General features: G+C 53.7%; 1 protein-coding gene across 5 annotated transcripts; it reads right to left on the bottom strand.

Moving 5' to 3' along the window:
* Positions 1-1,920: 1,920 nt before the first annotated feature.
* Positions 1,921-11,133, bottom strand: LOC110547153 (aldehyde dehydrogenase family 3 member B3). Of its 5 annotated transcripts, none has more exons than XM_060383553.1 (10): positions 11,009-11,133; positions 7,222-7,384; positions 6,671-6,781; positions 6,284-6,404; positions 6,081-6,166; positions 5,888-5,969; positions 5,206-5,592; positions 4,627-4,793; positions 3,729-3,828; positions 1,921-2,548 (listed from the first exon to the last, which is right to left on the bottom strand). In XM_060383553.1, the coding sequence occupies exons 1-10, from the start codon at positions 11,044-11,046 to the stop codon at positions 2,364-2,366; spliced, it is 1,440 nt and encodes a 479-aa protein (XP_060239536.1). In that variant the 5' UTR covers positions 11,047-11,133; the 3' UTR covers positions 1,921-2,363. The 5 variants fall into 5 exon arrangements, with proteins under 5 accessions (XP_060239536.1, XP_060239542.1, XP_060239546.1 ...); XM_060383559.1 differs by lacking the exon at positions 11,009-11,133 and adding an exon at positions 7,598-7,733; XM_060383562.1 differs by having other exon boundaries at positions 2,456-2,591.
* Positions 11,134-19,001: the final 7,868 nt, after the last annotated feature.

The following is a 19,001-nucleotide window of genomic DNA, read 5'->3' as shown; positions in this document are numbered from 1 at the left end:
AGAGGCTAAATCATCTCCACCCTCGCACACGTGCACCGTCAGGGTGGTCCCGGCTAGAAGAGAAATTGTAGGACTTTCATTCCTACTCTCCTGTGAGCAAATGGCACACGTGGGGCAGAGGACGGGGCTCTGGCAGTTGGAGAGCAGACTTTACAGACAGAGGGGAAAGGCCACTTGGGTCCTCATTTCCTATTACTGTGAAATCCCAGCCACGTTACCTAACTTCTCTGCACATGGGTGCTTTGCCTGCATGTGTGTCTGTGCACCGTGCTGCGTGCCTGATGACCACAGAGACCAGCAGAGGGCCTCAGAGCTCCTGGAACCAGAGTCACAGATCATGTGACATGCCATGTGAGTGCTGGGGACTGAAGCCTGGTCCTCTGGAAGAGCAACCAGTGTTGTTAACTGGGCCATCTCCCTAGCCCCTTGGAATCACCATTTCTAAGAGTCTCTCCTGGGGCTGAGAGGACATGAACCCAGTTGCTTACACAAGTCAGCGTTTTGGGGCTGCCGAGCTGGTGGCTCCCCTGTTTCTGTGTGCATTCACAGAGTACCTCCTAGGGTCTGAGGAGCAGCAGGCTGAGCTCAGCCCTGACCCTGCCCTCACTGGTGGCCAGACCCTGTCCCCCACTCCTCCCTGACCCAGACATCAAGCACACCCCCAGTTCAGGGTTGCAGAGAGGGCATCTCCACCAGCGGGTGTCTGAATAACCTTGTCTTGTGATTGGAGCTGAGCCACAGCTCACTCAGAACCTCTGCCCCTGAGTCTCTGCTGCTCTCAGAGCTAAATGTCCATGCGGGCCCAGGAAGAGAGCACAGTGTGAGCCGAGGGGACACAGGATGGCATCTCGGGGGGGCCTTGCCTGACAGCAGCAGAGGGTCCCAGGATGACTTGCTGTCCCAGGCTGTGGAGCTGCCCATTGTGTAGGCTGCAGGCTGTGTGGATCCTAACGCAGTAGAGATGCAGCTTAAGGAAAGCTGAGCCAGAGAGGAGCCCGCACAGGCACAGCTGTCATCCCGACAGCAATGGTCAGAGTGTGAAATCAAGTCATTAGGGTGCGTCCTGTACCCTGCTCTGTCCAGTGCAGGCCGCAGGGACAAATGTCCCAAAGTGGCCGAGAGGACAGAGCTGTGTTCTCTCACAACAGGGAAGACAGAAATCCACAACCAAACCAAGTGTGGTAGCTCATACCTATTGTCCAGTTCTAGAGAAGCTCAGGCAGGAGAATTGCTATGAGTTCCAGAATAGCCAAGACTACCTATTGTAACTGTTTCAGAAAGGAAAAAAACAAACAAACAAAAAACCCCAAACCTAAAAATGTGCTAATGCCCTGTTCCCTAAAAGCCTTGTAGGGTACAGGCCATCAGAGTGGCGAATGCCTTTAACCCCAGCACCTGGGCAGGCAGAGCCAGCCTGGTCTACAAAGCCAGGACAGCCAAGGCTACACAGAGAAGCCCTGTCTTGAAAAACCAAAGGCTGTGGGGGCCCTTTGGAGGCCCTGCCTTTTCCAGCTCCTGGTGACTGCCAAGAATCCTTGGCTGGAAGCCACTTCACTGAAGTCCGTCCCCCTCTCTCTTTAACCTTTGTCTCGGGACTCCTCTAATCCTTGCTCTCTGTCTTCTCTCAGAACACATCACCCCCCACACACCTTTCTCTTTCCGCAATCCCGACCTCTCACATGCTTGGCAGATAGCCAACTACATCCCCACCCTCAGATTCTCTCTCCTGAGGATGTCTGTGACTCAGTTTAGCACTCTATGGATGACCCTCTCTCATCTTCTCAGCCAAGACCCTGAACTTTATCAGACATTGAGGTGGACTGGACCCTCTGATGGTGAGCTACAAGGAAATCCTTCCCCCTTGAACTTGCCTAGGTTGGGTCATTTGATAGAAAGCACAGGAAAGGAACTAATGAACACGCTTCAGACAGATTCCACCAATTAAGCTGGTCTTGATTCCAGATCATGTCTCTTCAGGGGGGACAAAGCCACCCTCCAGCTGTGGATGGAGCTGTGAGAAGCTGCTCTGTCTTTTGGGACCCTGTGAGCTGACAGAGAAAGCCCCCCCCACCTCTCCACACCCCCCTCAGTCAACAGATCTGCCCAACCTTGTGGGGAGGGGCTCCTCTGTCAGCAGACCTGTCTAAGCAGAGGGTCAGGAGGCTGCTGAGGGCGCTGGGTTGTGGGAAGGGACTGGACCAGCCACCAGGAAGTCCTGCCTGGCTGCAGGTCTGTTCAGAGGAATCAACCAGTGACAGGCTGGCCCAGTCACCTGCCTCCTGGGAACCACTGGGAATCTGGGAGCAGCTGAAAGCTCAGGTAGTTCTGGGCGGGGGCAGCAGGAGGGAGGAGTCGGGTGTCATTCACAGGATGGTGCAGCTCTGGGAGCCCAAGACCCATTTCATCAGCTGCTGGTTCCGGGAACTATAGGGCGGGTAACGGAGGTCATTCAGCTCTTCCATCCCGGGGCAGCTCAGCAGGCAGGCGCGCTGGTTGGAAAAGGTGTCGAAGGAGAACTTGCCGTGGTACCTGCCCATGCCGCTGTGGCCTGTGGGCAGCACAGGACGCAGGGTCAAGCCTTTAGTGGACGGCTGAGGAGACATCACACAGACCTGGCTCTCAGCCCCCATTTCCTCGCTCATCCAGTGGGCTACATAAAGCACTGTGAATAAAAGGCTGAGCCCTGAGCCTGCCCCGGCAGCAGCTCACCAGCTGCTGGTGCAGGATAGACAGGCAGTGAAGCCAGGCCGCCAGGGTGGGAGTGTGTGTGTGGGATCCCTGCTTTGTCCTGAAGAACTATGCCACCTTGTGTGACTTTGCCTCGGTCTTCTGTGATGGTGACACCCTCCTCCCAGGGCTGTGGTAGACAGTAAGTGCATCTTCAGACTTGTAGAGTTTCCAGTGTCTAAGAAAGGACAAGGACCCAGCCTGGGAAGTCCAGAGGAACATCTTGGCTGAAGTGTGTGTGTGTGTTCGGGGGGAGGTATGAAGCCTGGATTTCTGGAGTGAAAGAAGCCAGGGGGTTGTCAATTAGATGATAGTGTGGGTGAGCGCCCGAAGGATTCAGGCTTGGTGACAAGAGCCTGGGCGGTGGGTGACGTGTTAGGACCAAGCCCAATGGCTGCCACGGAAGACAGAACTGAGGTGGTCCTCTAGACAGACCAGGAGGGTCAGGGCCCTCTGTCACTCACTCCACCACTGAGAGTCACCGGGTAGAGGGACCAGGATACCCTTTCAGTAACGAAGTAGGTTCACAGGGAAAGGGGACGCCGTGGTCACCCATGCGGCTGTGGGGTTCGCATCTTCGCATCCCAGGCCTCCTGGAAGTGGAGACGCCCAGGAATGGGTTCACAGGGACGTGGGAAGGCAGAAGGGGCAAGGGTGCAGCCCCATCATTGAGTGAAAACATCCACGGCTGTGTGGGGGAGGGATGGCTGAGGATAAGCGTTGCTTGACAGAAGTCAATGTGCTCAGTGGCTGGCAGCCTCGGGTGTGTTTCCTTAAAAGCCACAAAACGGCCTCTCTGTTCCTCACCCATGTGTTCAAGGGCAAGCACACCTGGAAGTTCCCACCACAGACTGCGGGGAGGGGGGAGGGAGGCTGGCTAGAGGGGACACAGCAGGTGGAGAGGGCTTCCTCGCCTGCCCAGAGTGGGCTGCATGTTCGGCATTAGGGTAGCAGATGGGAAGCGACCTGAATCAGCCCAGCAGAAATCTGCTGCCACCTACCCACTCCTCCGAAAGGAAGGCTGGACAGCGTCATGTGCATGAAGCCATCGTTCCCGCAGAAGCTCCCGCTGCTGGTCCTGGCCAGCACCTGTTTGACCACCTGGGAGAGAAAGGGAACCTTCTAAAGCACACACCCCGATGTGCCTTGTGTCAGTGAGGTACAGGGGGTCACGGAGGATTCCCAGGGTAGGGACATGAGGTAGCTGCTGGGTTTTAACTTTTTATACAAATAAAAAGTTATTACGGGGCTGGAGAGATGGCTCAGTGGTTAAGAGCTCTGACTGCTCTTCCAGAGGACCAGAGTTCAATTCCCAGCAACCACATGGTGGCTCACAACCATCTATACCTTCTACTGCCCTCTTCTGGCATTAAGGTGTAGATAAAGATAGAACATTCGAAATAAATAAATAAAATCTTAAAAAAAAAAAGAAATTATTAAAAAAAAGTTATTACAAATAAAAAGTTATACAAAACTGTTGCTGAAGGTTTGGGGCTGTAGCTTAGTGCTGGCTTAGCACGCTTGAGGCCTTAATTTGATCGCTATACCACCTGAAACTAGATATGGATACCTCCATTAGCCCAGAACTATGGACATGAAGGCAGGAGAATCAGAAGTTCGAAGCCATCTCAGTTACATAGTGAGTATGAGGCTTGAACGATGAGACCTTGTCTCAAAAGAAAAAGAGAAAAATAGGACACTTGGCTCAGCCAGGCGTGGCGCCCAGGAAAACATGTGTGATCTACATAGAATGTGGGAGGGGACCTCAGCGCCTCTGGAAGGCAAGGGAAGAACAGGGCCTCCGAAGCCAGCATCCCTCAAATTCTGTGACTGTCCAGAGAGCCTGTGTGCTCTCCGCTGCCTCCTCACCCATTGCCCACTCCTGGAGACTGGACCCACCTGGCTTCTTTTAGAGAAGGCATACAGTGCAAGAGGCTTCTCCCGCCGGTTGATGAACTCAACGGCCTCATCCAGGCACCTCACAGTCACCAGGGGCAGGATGGGCCCAAAGATCTCCTCCTGCATCACAGCCTCCGTCTCCCGCACATCCGCTAACACTGTGGGGGCTGCAGTACGGGGGGGTAACTCAGCCTCTCCACAGGCAGGACACGCTGAGGGGTAGGGGCTCCGACAGAGAGATAGCCTGGGCTCCAGGATGGGGGATCAGGGTCTGACTTCTGAGGACTCCAGACTGAGTGTCGGGGATTCTGGCCTTATAAGATATGGGACAACAGAGAGTAGGACAGGAACTTAAGCCACCCCCTGCACACTAATGGGTGTAGCTCCGTGGGTTTGAGCTGTGAAACAGCTGTTTGGAACTGAGCGTTCACAGACCGTGAACCACCAGGGCGGGGAACTCCCAGCACCAGAAGCTAGAAGTCAGCTGTAAGCTCACACTTGAGATCCAGAGGGCCCTCTCCAGAATGGAAGGGTCTCAGCCCAGGTGGGCTGTGGGCCAGCGAAGGGCAGGAGACTCACCAATGTAGCGCTCCCCCTCATCGCTCTGGCCACCGATGGCCACGCGGCCACAGCCCAGCAGTCCCTGGAGACGCTTGAAGTGTTTCTGGTTGATGATTCGGCCCAGGTTGGGGGAGGTCTGCGGGTTGTCTCCGTAGAAACGCGTGATGGCATTCTGCAGGGCAGGCAGCAGCCTCTCCTGCATCTCCTGGCTGCACAGGATGTAGTCGGGGGCCACACAGGTCTGGCCAGCATTGAAGTAGCGGAACCAGGCCACCCGGTTGGCCACAGTCTGGGGGTCACAGCTGTCATCCACGTAGCAGGGGTTCTTACCCCCCAGCTCCAGGGTGACGGGCGTCAGGTGCTTGGCTGCGGCGGCCATGACGATCTTGCCTACCCGAGGGCTCCCTGAGGGCATGGCCAAGAGGCACCATCCTCACCTGGTCAGCTGGTCTAGGCAGGAACTTTGACCTCCTCTCTCCACAGAGACCTTCCCCAGCCCGACTTCTGGGCTGCTCCACCTACCTCCTAGAGTCTGTCTCCATCCTGGCCACCCCAGATTCTCCAAGATTCTCAGGAGGCCTGGACAGCCACCCTCACTTGATTCGTTCCCTACCCTGGCCTGTGGCCTCATCCCCCAAGTCCTTCACATATATTCTCCGCTGTCCCCCATCCCCAGGATCCTGGCCAGGGCTGCCCTCACCTGTGAAGAAGATATAGTCAAATTTGTGTTTCAGCAGCTGCCCGGTCTCCTCGGGCCCACCCAGCACCACAGCAAAGCAGCTCTGCAAGGCAGGACGAGAACTCAGGAGGCAGACCCAGGGCAGGGGGACCTCCCCACTGGCTGGGACAGGGGTGTGGGGCTGTCAGGTGCTGACAGGCAGCACCATGCCCACCTGGTCCAGGTACTGGGGCAGCAGCTCTGCCAACACCTTCTCTGTGTTCTTGCTTATTTCTGATGGCTTCAGTACCACACAGTTCCCTGCAGGAGCCAATGGGGAAGCAGAGAGGGGATGCTGGTGCCTGCACCCTCCAGGGAACTCCGGATGCCCTCTTTGGGAAGGACTGTCAGACTGTGAGGGCTCAAAAGCCCACTCACCTGCAGCGATGGCTCCCACTAAGGGCATGATCATCAAGTTCAAAGGATAATTCCAGGGTGCAATGATAAGCACCAGGCCAAAGGGCTCCTTCCGGATGAAGGCTGAGCTCAGCTTCGTGAGCTAGGATGCAGGGGGATAGTCAGTGCTTAGGGAGTAACAGTCACACACACACACACACACACACACACACACAGAGAGAGAGAGAGAGAGAGAGAGAGAGATAGAGAGAGAGAGAGATCCTCACAACCCTGGGTAATGGAGTCCCCAAATGAGAAGACTGTCTTACTTTGGTCTCAAGGGCAGGAAGGGGCCTGGGGCAGGCTGTTTCCATGCCCTGCCATCCCTCTGACACCTTCACCCACCGTGACGCAGCCAACGGGGCTCACCAAGTTGGTGGACACAGACTCGTCCTTCATCCAGGTCTGCAGGCTCTTGAGGGCCAGGTCCACCTCATTCTGGCACAGGATGATCTCACTCATGTCTGACTCGAAGGCTGACTGTGGGGAGAGCAGGTTCAAGGCTGGGCTGGGCTCTACCACTTGGATAGGGCATGAGGCAGCCCCCTTGAGCACATATGTGAACAGTGTAAGGACAGCATGGTGGTCCCATGGCGACTGCAGTTCTGGAGCGCCACTGCTTGGCTTTGAGACTTTGGGAGAGCGGCGTAACCCAAGTGCTTCAATTTCCCTATTGGTGACCTGAGAACAGCCATCAAGCTGGCTCTCAGGGACAGAGTGGGACAGTGTCTCTGTTCCTGGGTGACCTTGTATTCACTGCATACAAGGCAGGGAATACATGAGCAAGACACAGTTTGTGAACAGCCAACCACGTTTCAGGGCTTCACTCAGAAAGGCGGTAGCTGGCCTGGGAGGGATCTAATAGCCCCTCTGGGTCTCCAAGGATACATGCTGCCCCCCGCCCCCACAGCCCACAACACCTTGCCCAGGTCCCCCGCCAGGGCATCATGCAGCTGCTTGTTATTGTCCTGTAGGAAGCGGCCCAAGCTCTGCAGCTGTTCAGCCCTGAACTTGGCCGGTTTTGTCTTCCCTGTGTTGAAGGATTCCTTCAGCCTCTGCAGCGTTTCCTCAAAAGGGTCCATCCTACAACATGGGGCAGTTAATACACTCCAATTACCCATGGTCTGTGCCACCCCTAGAAGCTCATAGTCCCCCGGGATGTCTTCTCTGTCTGATGACCTCACAGGTCAGGCGCTCCCCTTGGAGGGAGCAGGGAACGTCATCCCTGCTGCATGTCCTTGAGGCCCCTTTCCCACCAACATCTCTCGCTTCCCCTGGGCCTCAGCAGGCCATCACCTTCTTCAACATCCGCTGTGGACGCAGTTCATCTAACGCCAACAGACCCTTGTGACTAGAACGCTTGAAACAGCACTTCCTGTGGAGAGTTCATGTCAGAACAGTGCCCCTCAGTGAACAGCTACAAAACAGGAAACAGGGCCCTCTGGGGCAGAGTTCCTGTAGGGCCTCTTGGAGTGTCAGTCTCCTCATCCTTCCAATGGGGTAACGGTATCTGGCAGGCTTAAACATCACTGTGTAGAGTCGTCTGTCCTCTCAGGACAGAATTCCCCATTTTCCATCCCCTCCCCGACCAGTGGATAGAGATTTTATAACATCACCCAGTGGACTGCGCTCCTAGGACAGCACCCTCCTGTGGACACAAGTCTCACTACAGTGTCCCCTGTGGACAGAACTCTTGAGCACCCCCTGTGGACAGGGCTCTCAGGACAGTGCTCCCTGTGGACACAGCTCTCAGGACAGTACCCCTTGTGGGGTGACAGACAGAAAGGTGGAGCCTATCCTTAAGGTAGAGACAGGCAGCTCTCTGTGAGTTCGAGGCCAGCTGGTCTACAAAGTGAGTTCAGGACAGCCAGGGCTACACAGAGAAACCCTGTCTCAAAAAACCAAACCAAAACTAAACTAAACTAAACTAAACTAAACTAAACTAAACTAAACTAAACTAAACTAAACTAAAAACAAAAAAGGGAGAACCAGAGGCAAAACTGAGCAGCCACTGCAGGCCCTCAGGGGCCGTCCCAGTTGAGGATTGCGGGGAGACAGAAGAACGCAGACATGGCCTCCTCCCCATGGCAGCGAGTGCTGCTGATTTCCGGAGGCCTCCACATTCAGACCCCTTCCCCTGGGGACTGTGGGAGGTGACAGCACTGTTGGTGAGGGCTGTCCCTGAGCAGACTCACCTCCTGTCAGGGCTAGATGGGACCCAACCTAGACCCTTCCCAGGAAGACCAGGGGCCGTTCCCTGCAGGGACTCCCTGGGGAAGCTGGGCCTGGCTGGGGCCGCTTGGCTCCCACCTCCCTGGACAGCTGGAACAATTGGCTCATGATCCATGCCCTAGAGCATTCCGGGCCTCTACAGGAGAGCTCCTTCTGGGGTGCCAGTGTCACCAGTGCTCACCAGCGCTCCCTGCCGAGCTGCATAGGCTCCTGGCCACGCTGCCCTTGCTCTAGCATGGCCCATTCTTCCTCTTATTCGTGGGGCTCAACCTGGGGTGTGTTGAGGACCCTGGGCTCCTCCACATGGGGCAGGCTGCTTCACTCAGCCTGGTTATAATCTACAGCATCACTGTTGTGCACACTGGCTGTCAGTGTGCACAACTGACATGTCAGTTACAGGGCACTGGACTGTAGTTATACAGGCTCAGCGCGCCACAGGCATCTCCAGAGCAGGCACAGGCATCTCCAGAGCAGGCACAGGCATGTCCAGAGCAGGCATCTGGCAGTGACTGCAGTGAGGATATGGGGGCACTGGGCGTTGTGGATGTGGGACAACAGTTGCAGAGGCCTTGCGGTGCAGATCTTGAGGAATGGGGTGTGGCGGGGCCAGCTGCGTTGATGGGGCCTGCTACATGGGGAGCTGGTGTGGATTCTGTGGGCATCAGATACGACGAGGAGCAAAGCTGGAAGGAAGAGTGATGTCTACTCCTCCTGAGTGGGGTAAAAGTGCCTGTCCGATTCTGCTACCCCCTTGTAAGGATGAGGAGACTGAGGCTCCCAGAGGCCAACGGATTTGTCCTGCTCACAGTGGCTGCTAAACAGTGGGTCTCTGGACCCCCACAGGCCTCTTCTCTCACCAACATTATGATCATGTGCCAGGGGGAAGTCCGCGGTGTGTGTGTGTGTTTAAACGTATGTGGGTTCATGTGTGTGGAGGCTTCGGCCTAGCACGGCTTTCTCCAATGGTCCTCTTTATTTACCAGGGAGGGGTCTCTCACTGCCCCCAGAGCTCACTAATTTGGCAAGGTTAGCTAACTAGGCCGGCCCAGGGGTCCTCTTTCTCTGGCTTCCGAGCACTGGATTATCACGTGGGCTGCTACACCCATTCAGCTTTTTCTTGAGTGGAGGGGAGCTCAACCCTGGCTTTCATACTTGTGTGGCAAGCTCTTTACCCAGAGGCATCACTGCAGCCCTGTGTGTGTGTGTTTATAGACAGGTCCTCTATGCAGCCTTAGCTACCTGGTACTCTCTGTGTATCTTCGAATTTATAGTAATCCCCCTGTCTCTGCTCCTAAGTGCTAGGACCATGCCTTTTATCAACAGCTTTCTGTCCCTTCAAGATTTTCTACAGTAAGAATGTAACACTTGAGGTCGGTGAGATGTCTCAGTTAGTAGCCTCCGAGCCTGACGCCCTGAGTTCAGATACCCAGAACCCACATGATCATCGAAGGAGAGAAAACCTCACGCAAGCTGTCTCCACCCTCCACAGCCATTCCACAGCGCTTGCACATTCTTGCTGGTGCAAACACACACATTAAGCAAATGTAAAAATAAAATTTAAAGAATGTAACAGTTCAGGAAACACAGGAACACCCTTCAAACACCCTCAGCACAATGTCAGAATGTACGAAGCCTGGGCTGGCCTCAAACTTGAAATGCAACCAAGGATGACCTTGAACTTGATCCTCCTGCCTCTGCCTCCTCCCAGTGCTCGGAGCTAAGACTGACATGTGTCTACATGATCCATTTGCACAGTGCTAGGATGAAGCCCAGGACTTCTTGCGCACTGGGTGAGTGCTCCATGTACTGAGATGCCTGGAACCTTTCTTTTGTTTTTTTGTTTGTTTTTGATGCAGAATTTTACTACATAACTCAGTCCTCGAGTTGAGACTCCTCCTGCCTCAGTCCCTAGAGCTCTGGGACTACAGGCTTGTGCCACTCTGTCCCGATGTGGCTTTTTAAACATGAAACCAGAAACTCAGCTCTGGACTCATCTCCCAAGAAGTCCCTTTCTCTGTTTCTCTCTGTCTCTTTTTAGACAGGGTTTCTCTGTGTAGTTCTGGCTGTCCTGGACAGGCTGGCCTCAAACTCAGAGATCCACCTGCCTCTGCCTCCAGAGCGCTGGGATTAAAGTCGTGGGCCACCACCCAGCTAAATCCCCTTTTCCTAACAACCTGGCCACACCTCAACTGGGTCCCCATGTACCCCAGCTGCCTTCTGTCGCCTGTACCCCAGGAAAGCTGGTGCTTCCAGGAACCTCTCATAGGGGTGCAAGGCTCCCAAAGACAGGGAAGGGCAAGGCCACGCCTCCACTATGAGCCCTGGTCCACCTATCACTCTGCAGTCCTAGGTGCCTTGGTGGTCTCAGCCGTTGGCTCTGGTCATCCCCTGTCCTGTGACCCCAGCATCCCATTTTCATCAGCCCCGGGCCCCAACCTATGGCCCCGAGGCTCCTCTGCCAATAGGTTCACCTACCCTTGCTCGGGTTCTGGCTGTTTGCCTTTAGTGGACATTCTGGCTCCAGATGTGCAGCGCCTCTCCTCCCCTGCTGGCTCCTGCCTCTGCCTCTGCCAGTCCCTCTGTGTGCCAGTGGACCACACTCCTACACCCACGCCTGACAGCTCAGTGAGGCAGCTGCTTTTAAACCCCACACGCCCTTCCTCTGCCGATTCTCCCCTGGCTGCACCAAGGAGAACTGGAATGACAGGAAGGGTAAGCTGCCTTGTGGGATCCCAAGACATGGAGGGGAAGGCAGGAAGCTGGCTTCGAGGACAAAAGTCCCCCCACCCCGACCCCAGAGGGGTGCCGGGACTAATGTCACCAGAGCTCTGCCAACAATGCTACCTCTTCCCAGAAGCCTCCACAGGCTAAGTCACCACTTCCGTCCACACGCAAAGTATCGACTTTTCTTTTTTATAGATTTATTCATTTATTATTTATATAGAATTCTGCCTGCAGGACACCGGCACACCAGAAGAGGGCACCAGATCTCACTATAGATGGTCCTGAGCTACCATGTGGTTGCTGGAAATTGAACTCAGGACCTCTGGAAGAGCAGCCGGTGCCCTTACCCTCTGAGCCATCTTTCCAGCCCTATTCCCACTTTTCTATGACCAAATGGCACATGTGGGGCAGAAGAAGTGGCCCTGACATTCGTAGAGGAGAGGGTGAATATGCCAAGGTGGACGTCATTCATATCTTTATTTCCTATTTTCTGTGTGATACCAAGTTGAATTATTTAACCTCCCTGAGTGTAATTGTGATTGTCTTGGGAGTCTTTCCTGGGGCTGAGAGGACATGAACCCAGTTGCTTACACAAGTCTGCGTTTTGGGGCTGCCGAGCTGGTGGCTCCCCTGTTTCTGTGTGCATTCACAGAGTACCTCCTAGGGTCTGAGGAGCAGCAGGCTGAGCTCAGCCCTGACCCTGCCCTCACTGGTGGCCAGACCCTGTCCCCCACTCCTCCCTGACCCAGACATCAAGCACACCCCCAGTTCAGGGTTGCAGAGAGGGCATCTCCGCCAGCGGGTGTCTGAATAACCTTGTCTTGTGATTGGAGCTGAGCCACAGCTCACTCAGAACCTCTGCCCCTGAGTCTCTGCTGCTCTCAGAGCTAAATGTCCATGCGGGCCCAGGAAGAGAGCACAGTGTGAGCTGAGGGGACACAGGATGGCGTCTCGGGGGGGCCTTGCCTGACAGCAGCAGAGGGTCCCGGGATGACTTCCTGTCCCAGGCTGTGAAGCTGCCCATTGTGTAGGCTGCAGGCTGTGTGGATCCTAACGCAGTAGAGATGCAGCTTAAGGAAAACTGAGCCAGAGAGGAGCCCGCACAGGCACAGCTGTCATCCCGACAGCAATGGTCAGAGTGTGAAATCAAGTCATTAGGGTGCGTCCTGTACCCTGCTCTGTCCTGTGCAGGCCGCAAGGACAAATGTCCCAAAGTGGCCGAGAGGACAGAGCTGTGTTCTCTCACAACAGGGAAGACAGAAATCCACAACCAAACTGAGTGTGGTAGCTCACACCTATAATTCCAGTACTCTTGAGGCAGGAATTTGAGAACAGCCGGGTCTACACAAAACGTTCAGTTTAGTCAGAGCTATAGACCAAAACTTTGTCTCAAAGTTAAAAAAAAAAAATAAGAAAGAGAGAGAGGAAGAGAAGAGACGAGCTGCGGACAGCTGAGGTTGGGAAGTGCCTGGTTCTTTGGAGGGCAGGGCTAATGTCCTGTCCAGCTTCAGGTAGCCAGCAACCCTGGCTCATAGTCTCATCACTCCATTCTCTGCCTCTGTCCTTATGTGACCTTCATCTCAGAACACATTTACTGTCTGTCCTGTCCAGCCCACCCTCACCCCCACCCACCACAGTGCTGGGAATGGAACCCGTAGCCTCCGGCATGCTCAGCAAGTGCCCTAGGCCTGAGCCCCATCCTCGGCACATCTGCCTCTCTCTTATGAGGACATACGTGACTCAAGCTATCACCCACCTGGACAACCGTTTTGCCGAGATCCTTAACTTCATCATGGGGTCCCTTTCATAGGCCCCAGGAGTTGGGAGGTGTTGTTTTCAGGAACTATTATCTATCTCACACGGGGAGCAAACACCACTGCTTCATCGTCCCTAGGGTATACTGGATCACAGCTCTCAGAAACACACTCAGGTGTCCACAGACTGGGTAAGCCGCCTTACCCCTTCGTTGGCACACCCACACAAAGGGGAGGCAAAGAGTGGAATGAGGGAGAGACACAGAGAACCAGTCAGGTGACAAGAGCTGCCCTGGGTCATCCGTAAGACACAGCAGAGGGCTCAGGTTGGGTAGCAGGAGACAGCCAGCAACACCTGGTCTACTAGGAGGGGTAGAACTGGACCCAGACCACAGCCAAAGCCAAGGGGACTTCAAACAGGTCACTATCGGAGTTTCAGTGGCCTTGGGTGGGCTGGTCATGGAGAAGCACATCTGTAATTCCGGGCTATCCTGGGCTATGTGACCTTATCTGAAGGGAAAAAGAATGCCTTCCTGGAAGGACTTCAAGGACTGTCCTACATTGGGGGCCAGGGTTTGGGGGGCAAAGGGGAGGAAGAAATAGGGGCTGGTTGGGTTTCTGCTGAGAACACAGATAGACTGAAAGTCACTTCCTAGCTCTCAGGTTCAGTGCCCCAGGAGGTAGGGACCCTGAGCCCTGTCTGGATAGAGGTGCAAGTGGTGTCCAGTGAGACACAAAACAGATGCCCAGAGTGTCAGTCAGAGGCTCAGGGACAAAGCCAGCAGTAGGGCCTTCAACCCATCTTGGGCAATGGCAGCGTATGGGGAGGGAATATGGAAAACGGGCAGCCATGCTGTGCAGTGGTGGCGCACACCTTTAATCCCAGCACTCGGGAGGCAGAGGCAGGCGAGCCTTTGTGAGTTCAGAGCCAGCCTGGTCTACAACAAGAGTTCCAGGACAGCCAGGGATACTCAAAGGAAACCTTGTCTTGAAAAGCCAGGAAAGAAAAGGAAGGAAAGAAAGAGAGAGAGGAAGGAAGGAAGGAAGGAAGGAAGGAAGGAAGGAAGGAAGGAAGGAAGGAAGAGAGGGAGGGAGGGAGGGAGGGAGGAAGAAAGGAAGGAAGGAAGGAAGGAAGGAAGGAAGGAAGGAAGAAAGAAAGAAAGAAAGAAAGAAAGAAAGAAAGAAAGAAAGAAACAAAGAAACAAAGAAACAAAGAAACAAAGAAACAAAGGAAGAAACAAAGAAAGAGGCCAGGGATATCTCAAGACAAGTGTTGTTGAAATGGTCAGATCTGGACACACCCAAGTCAATGAAGACAAATTGGCTAGATAGAGCTGGAGGTTGCCACTTGGATCGCGTCAGAGGAACGCCTGGCAAGGCTGGCCCTTGGTGGCAGCCATGTTCTGACCCAGCAGGTTCCTGCAGTTGGAAAGCTGTGGTCTCAGCAGGTTCCAGGTGTGACTGTCACCAGCATGTGCAGGGCTAACAGCTGAGCCCAGACGCTCAGCCTCGGCACATAACATCCTCCAGCTGTGAAACCAAGACTGGCTCCACCTATTGCAAAATGTCCCCTGAAGTCACCTCACAGCCTGTGGAGAACCACAATCTCCATGGTCCGTCCATGGACGTCTGTGGCTGAAGGAATGAAGCCAGCGGCTGGTACCCGGTGGGGTGAGGTGGGGTATCTCCAGGCACTAATGAGACAAGACATTACTGCAGGGTGAACATGGGGGTGAGTGGGGAGGTGGGGCAGGTTAGCTCTCCTCTGGGGGCTTCTGCATGAAGTGACCAGCCACCAGGTGGCTGCGGCTTGTTAACACAGGCAAACAGTCAGCAGACACTCCCGTGAGATGACACATGGCTGTGAGCCAAACAGTGCCCCCTCCAAGTTTATATACTGAAGGCCTAAGCCCCAGGGTGACAGTATTTGGGGGTGGCTCCCTGCAGGGATAGCTAGATTCGACCATGAAGACAGGGCTGTCGGGATCTGATGGATGCCCTTGTTGGAAAAGGAGGATAAAGGGCTGAAGAGCCTCTGCTGATAAAGTGCCTGACTTGTGAGCAGGGGGAGCTGGGTTCCTGCACCGGAATCCATGTGGAAAAGCTATGTGGTTCTGTATGCCGCTAACCCCAGAGCACAGGTGGGGCAGAGGCAGAAGGGTCCCCGGGGCTCACTGACTAGGCAGCCTTGGTGACGTCAGTCCAGTGGGAGTCCCTTGTGTCCTAAAACAAGGTGGACAGCCCCTGAAGAATGACAGCTGAGATTTCCCCTGGCCTCAGTGCACACAACATACACACAAAAGGAAAGAAAGAAAGAGAGAAAAAAAGGAATAGACCTTAAAGGGCTTACTGGCATTGTCCCCATCTTCCTGGGTGGGGACAGGACACGGTGGAGGGAGACCATCCACCAGGAAGCTGGTGCTCACCTGGAATAGCCCAGCTGGACACCAGAACCGTGAAATGTCTGAGCCCAGGTCCAGGGGTGTTTTTGCTGAGCCATGAGAGAGAGGATGGTCCCATGTCTGAGGGAGGAGAGAAGGTGGACAAGCTCCTGAGTGTCCAGGTCTGGGAGCCTCCTTGGTGGAGAGGGAAATAGTTGTGTTCACACTTCCTGGACCTGTGGCCTCCTATCCAGGACTCAGGAGGTTGAGTCTGATCCTTTAGCCTCTCACCCCTTGGAATTCCCAGCGAGGGGCCCTGGCATCTGCATTTTCACCAGGTTCCGGGTCCTTGTGCTCTGGATAGATTTGAAAACGTGCCACTGTAAACTGTGTCTGTTTGCACACGCCTGTTATCTCAGCAGTTTTTTGAGGGCAAGACAGTCGGATCAGGTGGTCAAGGTCATCCTTGAGCTCTGGCCCAGCCTGGGCTACATGAGACCCCTATCTTGAAACAAACAAAATGGATTGTTCCAATCCTTTGTAGGGGTCCAGTGAGAGATCTCAGGCTTCCTTCTCGGCCCCCAGTTCAGCTCTCCCCGGAAAGCCCTGTGCCTCAGTGGTTTCTCCGTTTCTTGTGGTTTAAATATAAAATGTCCTCTCCAGGCTCAGGTTGAAACGAGGCAGCTTGGTCAGGTCATATCGTGTGGGCTGGCTTTTCAGCTGTGCCGTGCCATGCCGGGAGACTCCGTTCTACTCCCTTCCTCACTCCACCTCGAGGGTGGAGGGTGTGGCTGCTCACCAGGGTAAACCCACAGATACCGTCAACCGCCCGGACCACGCCCACAGAACTAGACTGATAATGATTTATGCTTGGAAGTAGGAATGCTGTTGCCCCATACATTTATCAGGGTGGATTTCGACGGTAGCGGACACGTGGCATGTTCAAAATCGTACCAGTTAAAACAAGGCCAGAAACTTACCACACAAACTAGACCAAGGAAAGGGTGGAACTCCCTTGCCTGGACCCCATAAGGTAGTAGACTCTTGACCCAACGGCAAGCGGACAGCCCACCAACCGGTCATCCGACACCCAGGGAGTGTAGCAGCAATGACCACTGAGACTTCCCAGCGGCCCCCGGGGCTTCAGCTTGGCTCCACCCACTCACTGGCCTCCTCACGCTGTCAGTCTGATCAGCCTTGGACCTGCCAACCCTGCTTTGGGGGCCTCTGTCTCTGAAGCTGGCTACATCCGTGCTCTCAGCGCTGACTCTTCCATGGTCTGATTTCATAGCAATAACATCTCTCATTTTTAAAGACAGGGTCTCAGGGTATGGCCCTGCCTGGTCTGGAACTCACTAAGTGAACTGGCTAGTTCTGCCAACTTGACACAAGCTAGAGTTAGCGGAAAGGAGGGAACCTCAATTGAGAAAAGGCCTCCATGAGATCCAGCCACAGGGCATTTTCTTAATTAGTGATGGATCCAACCCATTGTGGGTGCCATCCTTGGGCTGGTGGTTCTATAAGAAAGCTGAACAAGCCACAGGGAGCAAGCCAGTAAGGAACACCCTTCTATGGTCTCTGCATCAGCTCCTGCCTCCAGGTTCCTGCCCTGCTTGAGTTCCTGTCCCGACTTCCTTTGATGATGAACAGTGATGCGGAAGCAGAAGCCAAATAAACCCTTTCCTCCCAACAATCATAACCCCAACTAAGGTGCTAGGTAAAGCAGGCTGGCCCCACATTCACGGAGATCAGCCTGTTTCTGCCCCTGAGTGCGGGGTCTACATTTGTTTGCCACCCCATCCGGCCCTCTCTCATGTTATCAACACATTAGTCGCATTCCTTCCAACCCACTTCCTCTTGAACTTTTATTAATCCATAAACTCATGTATATACATGTATTTAGATTATAGTTACCTGTGTGATACGAATTAATATTAGTCATTAAGTATAGTATAGTAATTAAGTATAATTAATATTAGTAATTAAGATTACAAATAAAAGAACCTGTCTTCACCTCGGTCAGGCTACCAAGGTGAGCAGCTTCCTGAGTGTGGGTGCAGTGTGGTCAGATGGCTTCATGCTCCTGCCCCCTTGCTTTCCTTGCCTGTTGCCATGTCTGCCCACCATGGTGGATGGAGTGCCTTAGGAACTATAAGTCAAAATAAGCCCTTTCTCCCTCACGTGGTCTCTGTCAGGCCATTTTATCACAGCAACAGAGAAGAAGCTAAAACATCATCCATAGAATCTGGAGAGAAAAGAAAACAAGGCACCAGTCTCCTGAAGTTACAAAGTCCTAATGAAATCAGGAGAAGTTCTTCTAGAAGCTTTGAAGCATTGTTCCTGGTCAGGGGCCTGTGGTTTGGAGGAGGTCACAGACAAAGGTCTGTGCCATTGTCCCCAGCCCAGAGACCCCACAAAATGAAGCTGAGATGTGGAGCCTTGTAAGATGGTGGCTGAGGGTGTGGGGTCCCTAGGCAGATGGTAACCAAAGCTGTGACATAAGAAGCTAGCTATCACTGTGGCTGGGTAGGATAGATAGCACACACTTAAATCCCAGCACTGGGAGGCAGGGGCAGGTGGATCTCTGTGGATTTGGGGTCAGCCTGGTGAGATCTAGAACAGGCAGAGCCACATAGAGAGACTCTGGCTCAAAATAAAAATAAAGAAAGAAAGAAGAAGAAGGGGGCTGGAGAGATGGCTCAGTGGTTAAGAGTGCTGTCTGCTCTTCCAAAGGACCCGGGTTCAATTCCCAGCACCCACATGGCAGTTCACAACTGTCTGTAAGGCCAATTCTAAGGGATCTGACACCTTCACACTGAATGCACATAAAATAAAAATAAATTAATTTAAAAAAAAAAGAAAGAAAGAAGAAGAAGAAGAGAAGAAGAAGAGGAGAAGGAGAAGGAGGGAAAGGAGGAGGAAGAGGGGGGAGGGGGAGAAAGCAGCAGCAGCAGCAGCTACCTTCCCCTATGGCAACAGTGTTCAGTGGGAGCCACGTCATCTTTGTTGTTGTTTTGAGTCAGGGTCTCTCTATGTAGTCTTGGCAGTCCTGAAACTCACCGTGTAGAAGACCAGGACCAGGCTGGCATCAAACTCATGGAGATCCACCTGCCTCTGCCTCCCTAGTGCTGGGATTAAAGGTGTGCGCCCCAACACCTGGCTTCACACATCATCTTGCTGGCCAAAATCTCAGTCCTTGTGTCTAGGCATCCAAGGACACCTATCAGGACCCATGAGACTGTAAGGGAGAGATGCATGTATCAAAGCACGTGAAACTATTGTGTCCAGTGAACTTTAGAATCCTGTACTCGTGGAAAAGTATCCAAGCCAAATTTTATACAAAGAACCTAAGATTTGAAACACATGAACCCTCCCTTTTCCTTCACACCTTATACAATTCTTAGGTGTTTGAGATATAAAGAATAGGGTTGGGGTAGTAGAGACGGCTCCCTTGATAAGACCATTTCCTGTTCTTTTAGAGGACCTGAGTTCGGTTCCCAGCATCTACATCACGTAGCTCAAATTACCCATTAACTCCAGCTCTAGGGGTGGGGGGGTATTCTAGCGCCTTCTTCTGGCCTCAACAGGCACTGCACGCACATGCACAGA

The sequence above is a fragment of the Meriones unguiculatus genome, chromosome 1 (assembly GCF_030254825.1).
Source record: "Meriones unguiculatus strain TT.TT164.6M chromosome 1, Bangor_MerUng_6.1, whole genome shotgun sequence".
In the NCBI taxonomy this organism is placed as follows: domain Eukaryota; kingdom Metazoa; phylum Chordata; class Mammalia; order Rodentia; family Muridae; genus Meriones; species Meriones unguiculatus.
Note: the sequence above shows the minus strand (reverse complement) of the source record. Positions and strands in the feature narration are given on the sequence as shown.

Bases quoted from the DNA above. Each gene is read 5' to 3' on its own strand.
- LOC110547153 (XM_060383553.1), bottom strand. From the start codon at position 11,046: ATGTCCACTAAAGGCAAACAGCCAGAACCCGAGCAAGG. The intron at 7,385-11,008 runs GTAGGTGAACCT...CCCATGTTGTAG, and splicing joins CAGCCAGAACCCGAGCAAGG to GATGGACCCTTTTGAGGAAA. The intron at 5,970-6,080 runs GTGGGCATGGTG...CCTGCCTTGCAG, and splicing joins TGCCCCAGTACCTGGACCAG to AGCTGCTTTGCTGTGGTGCT.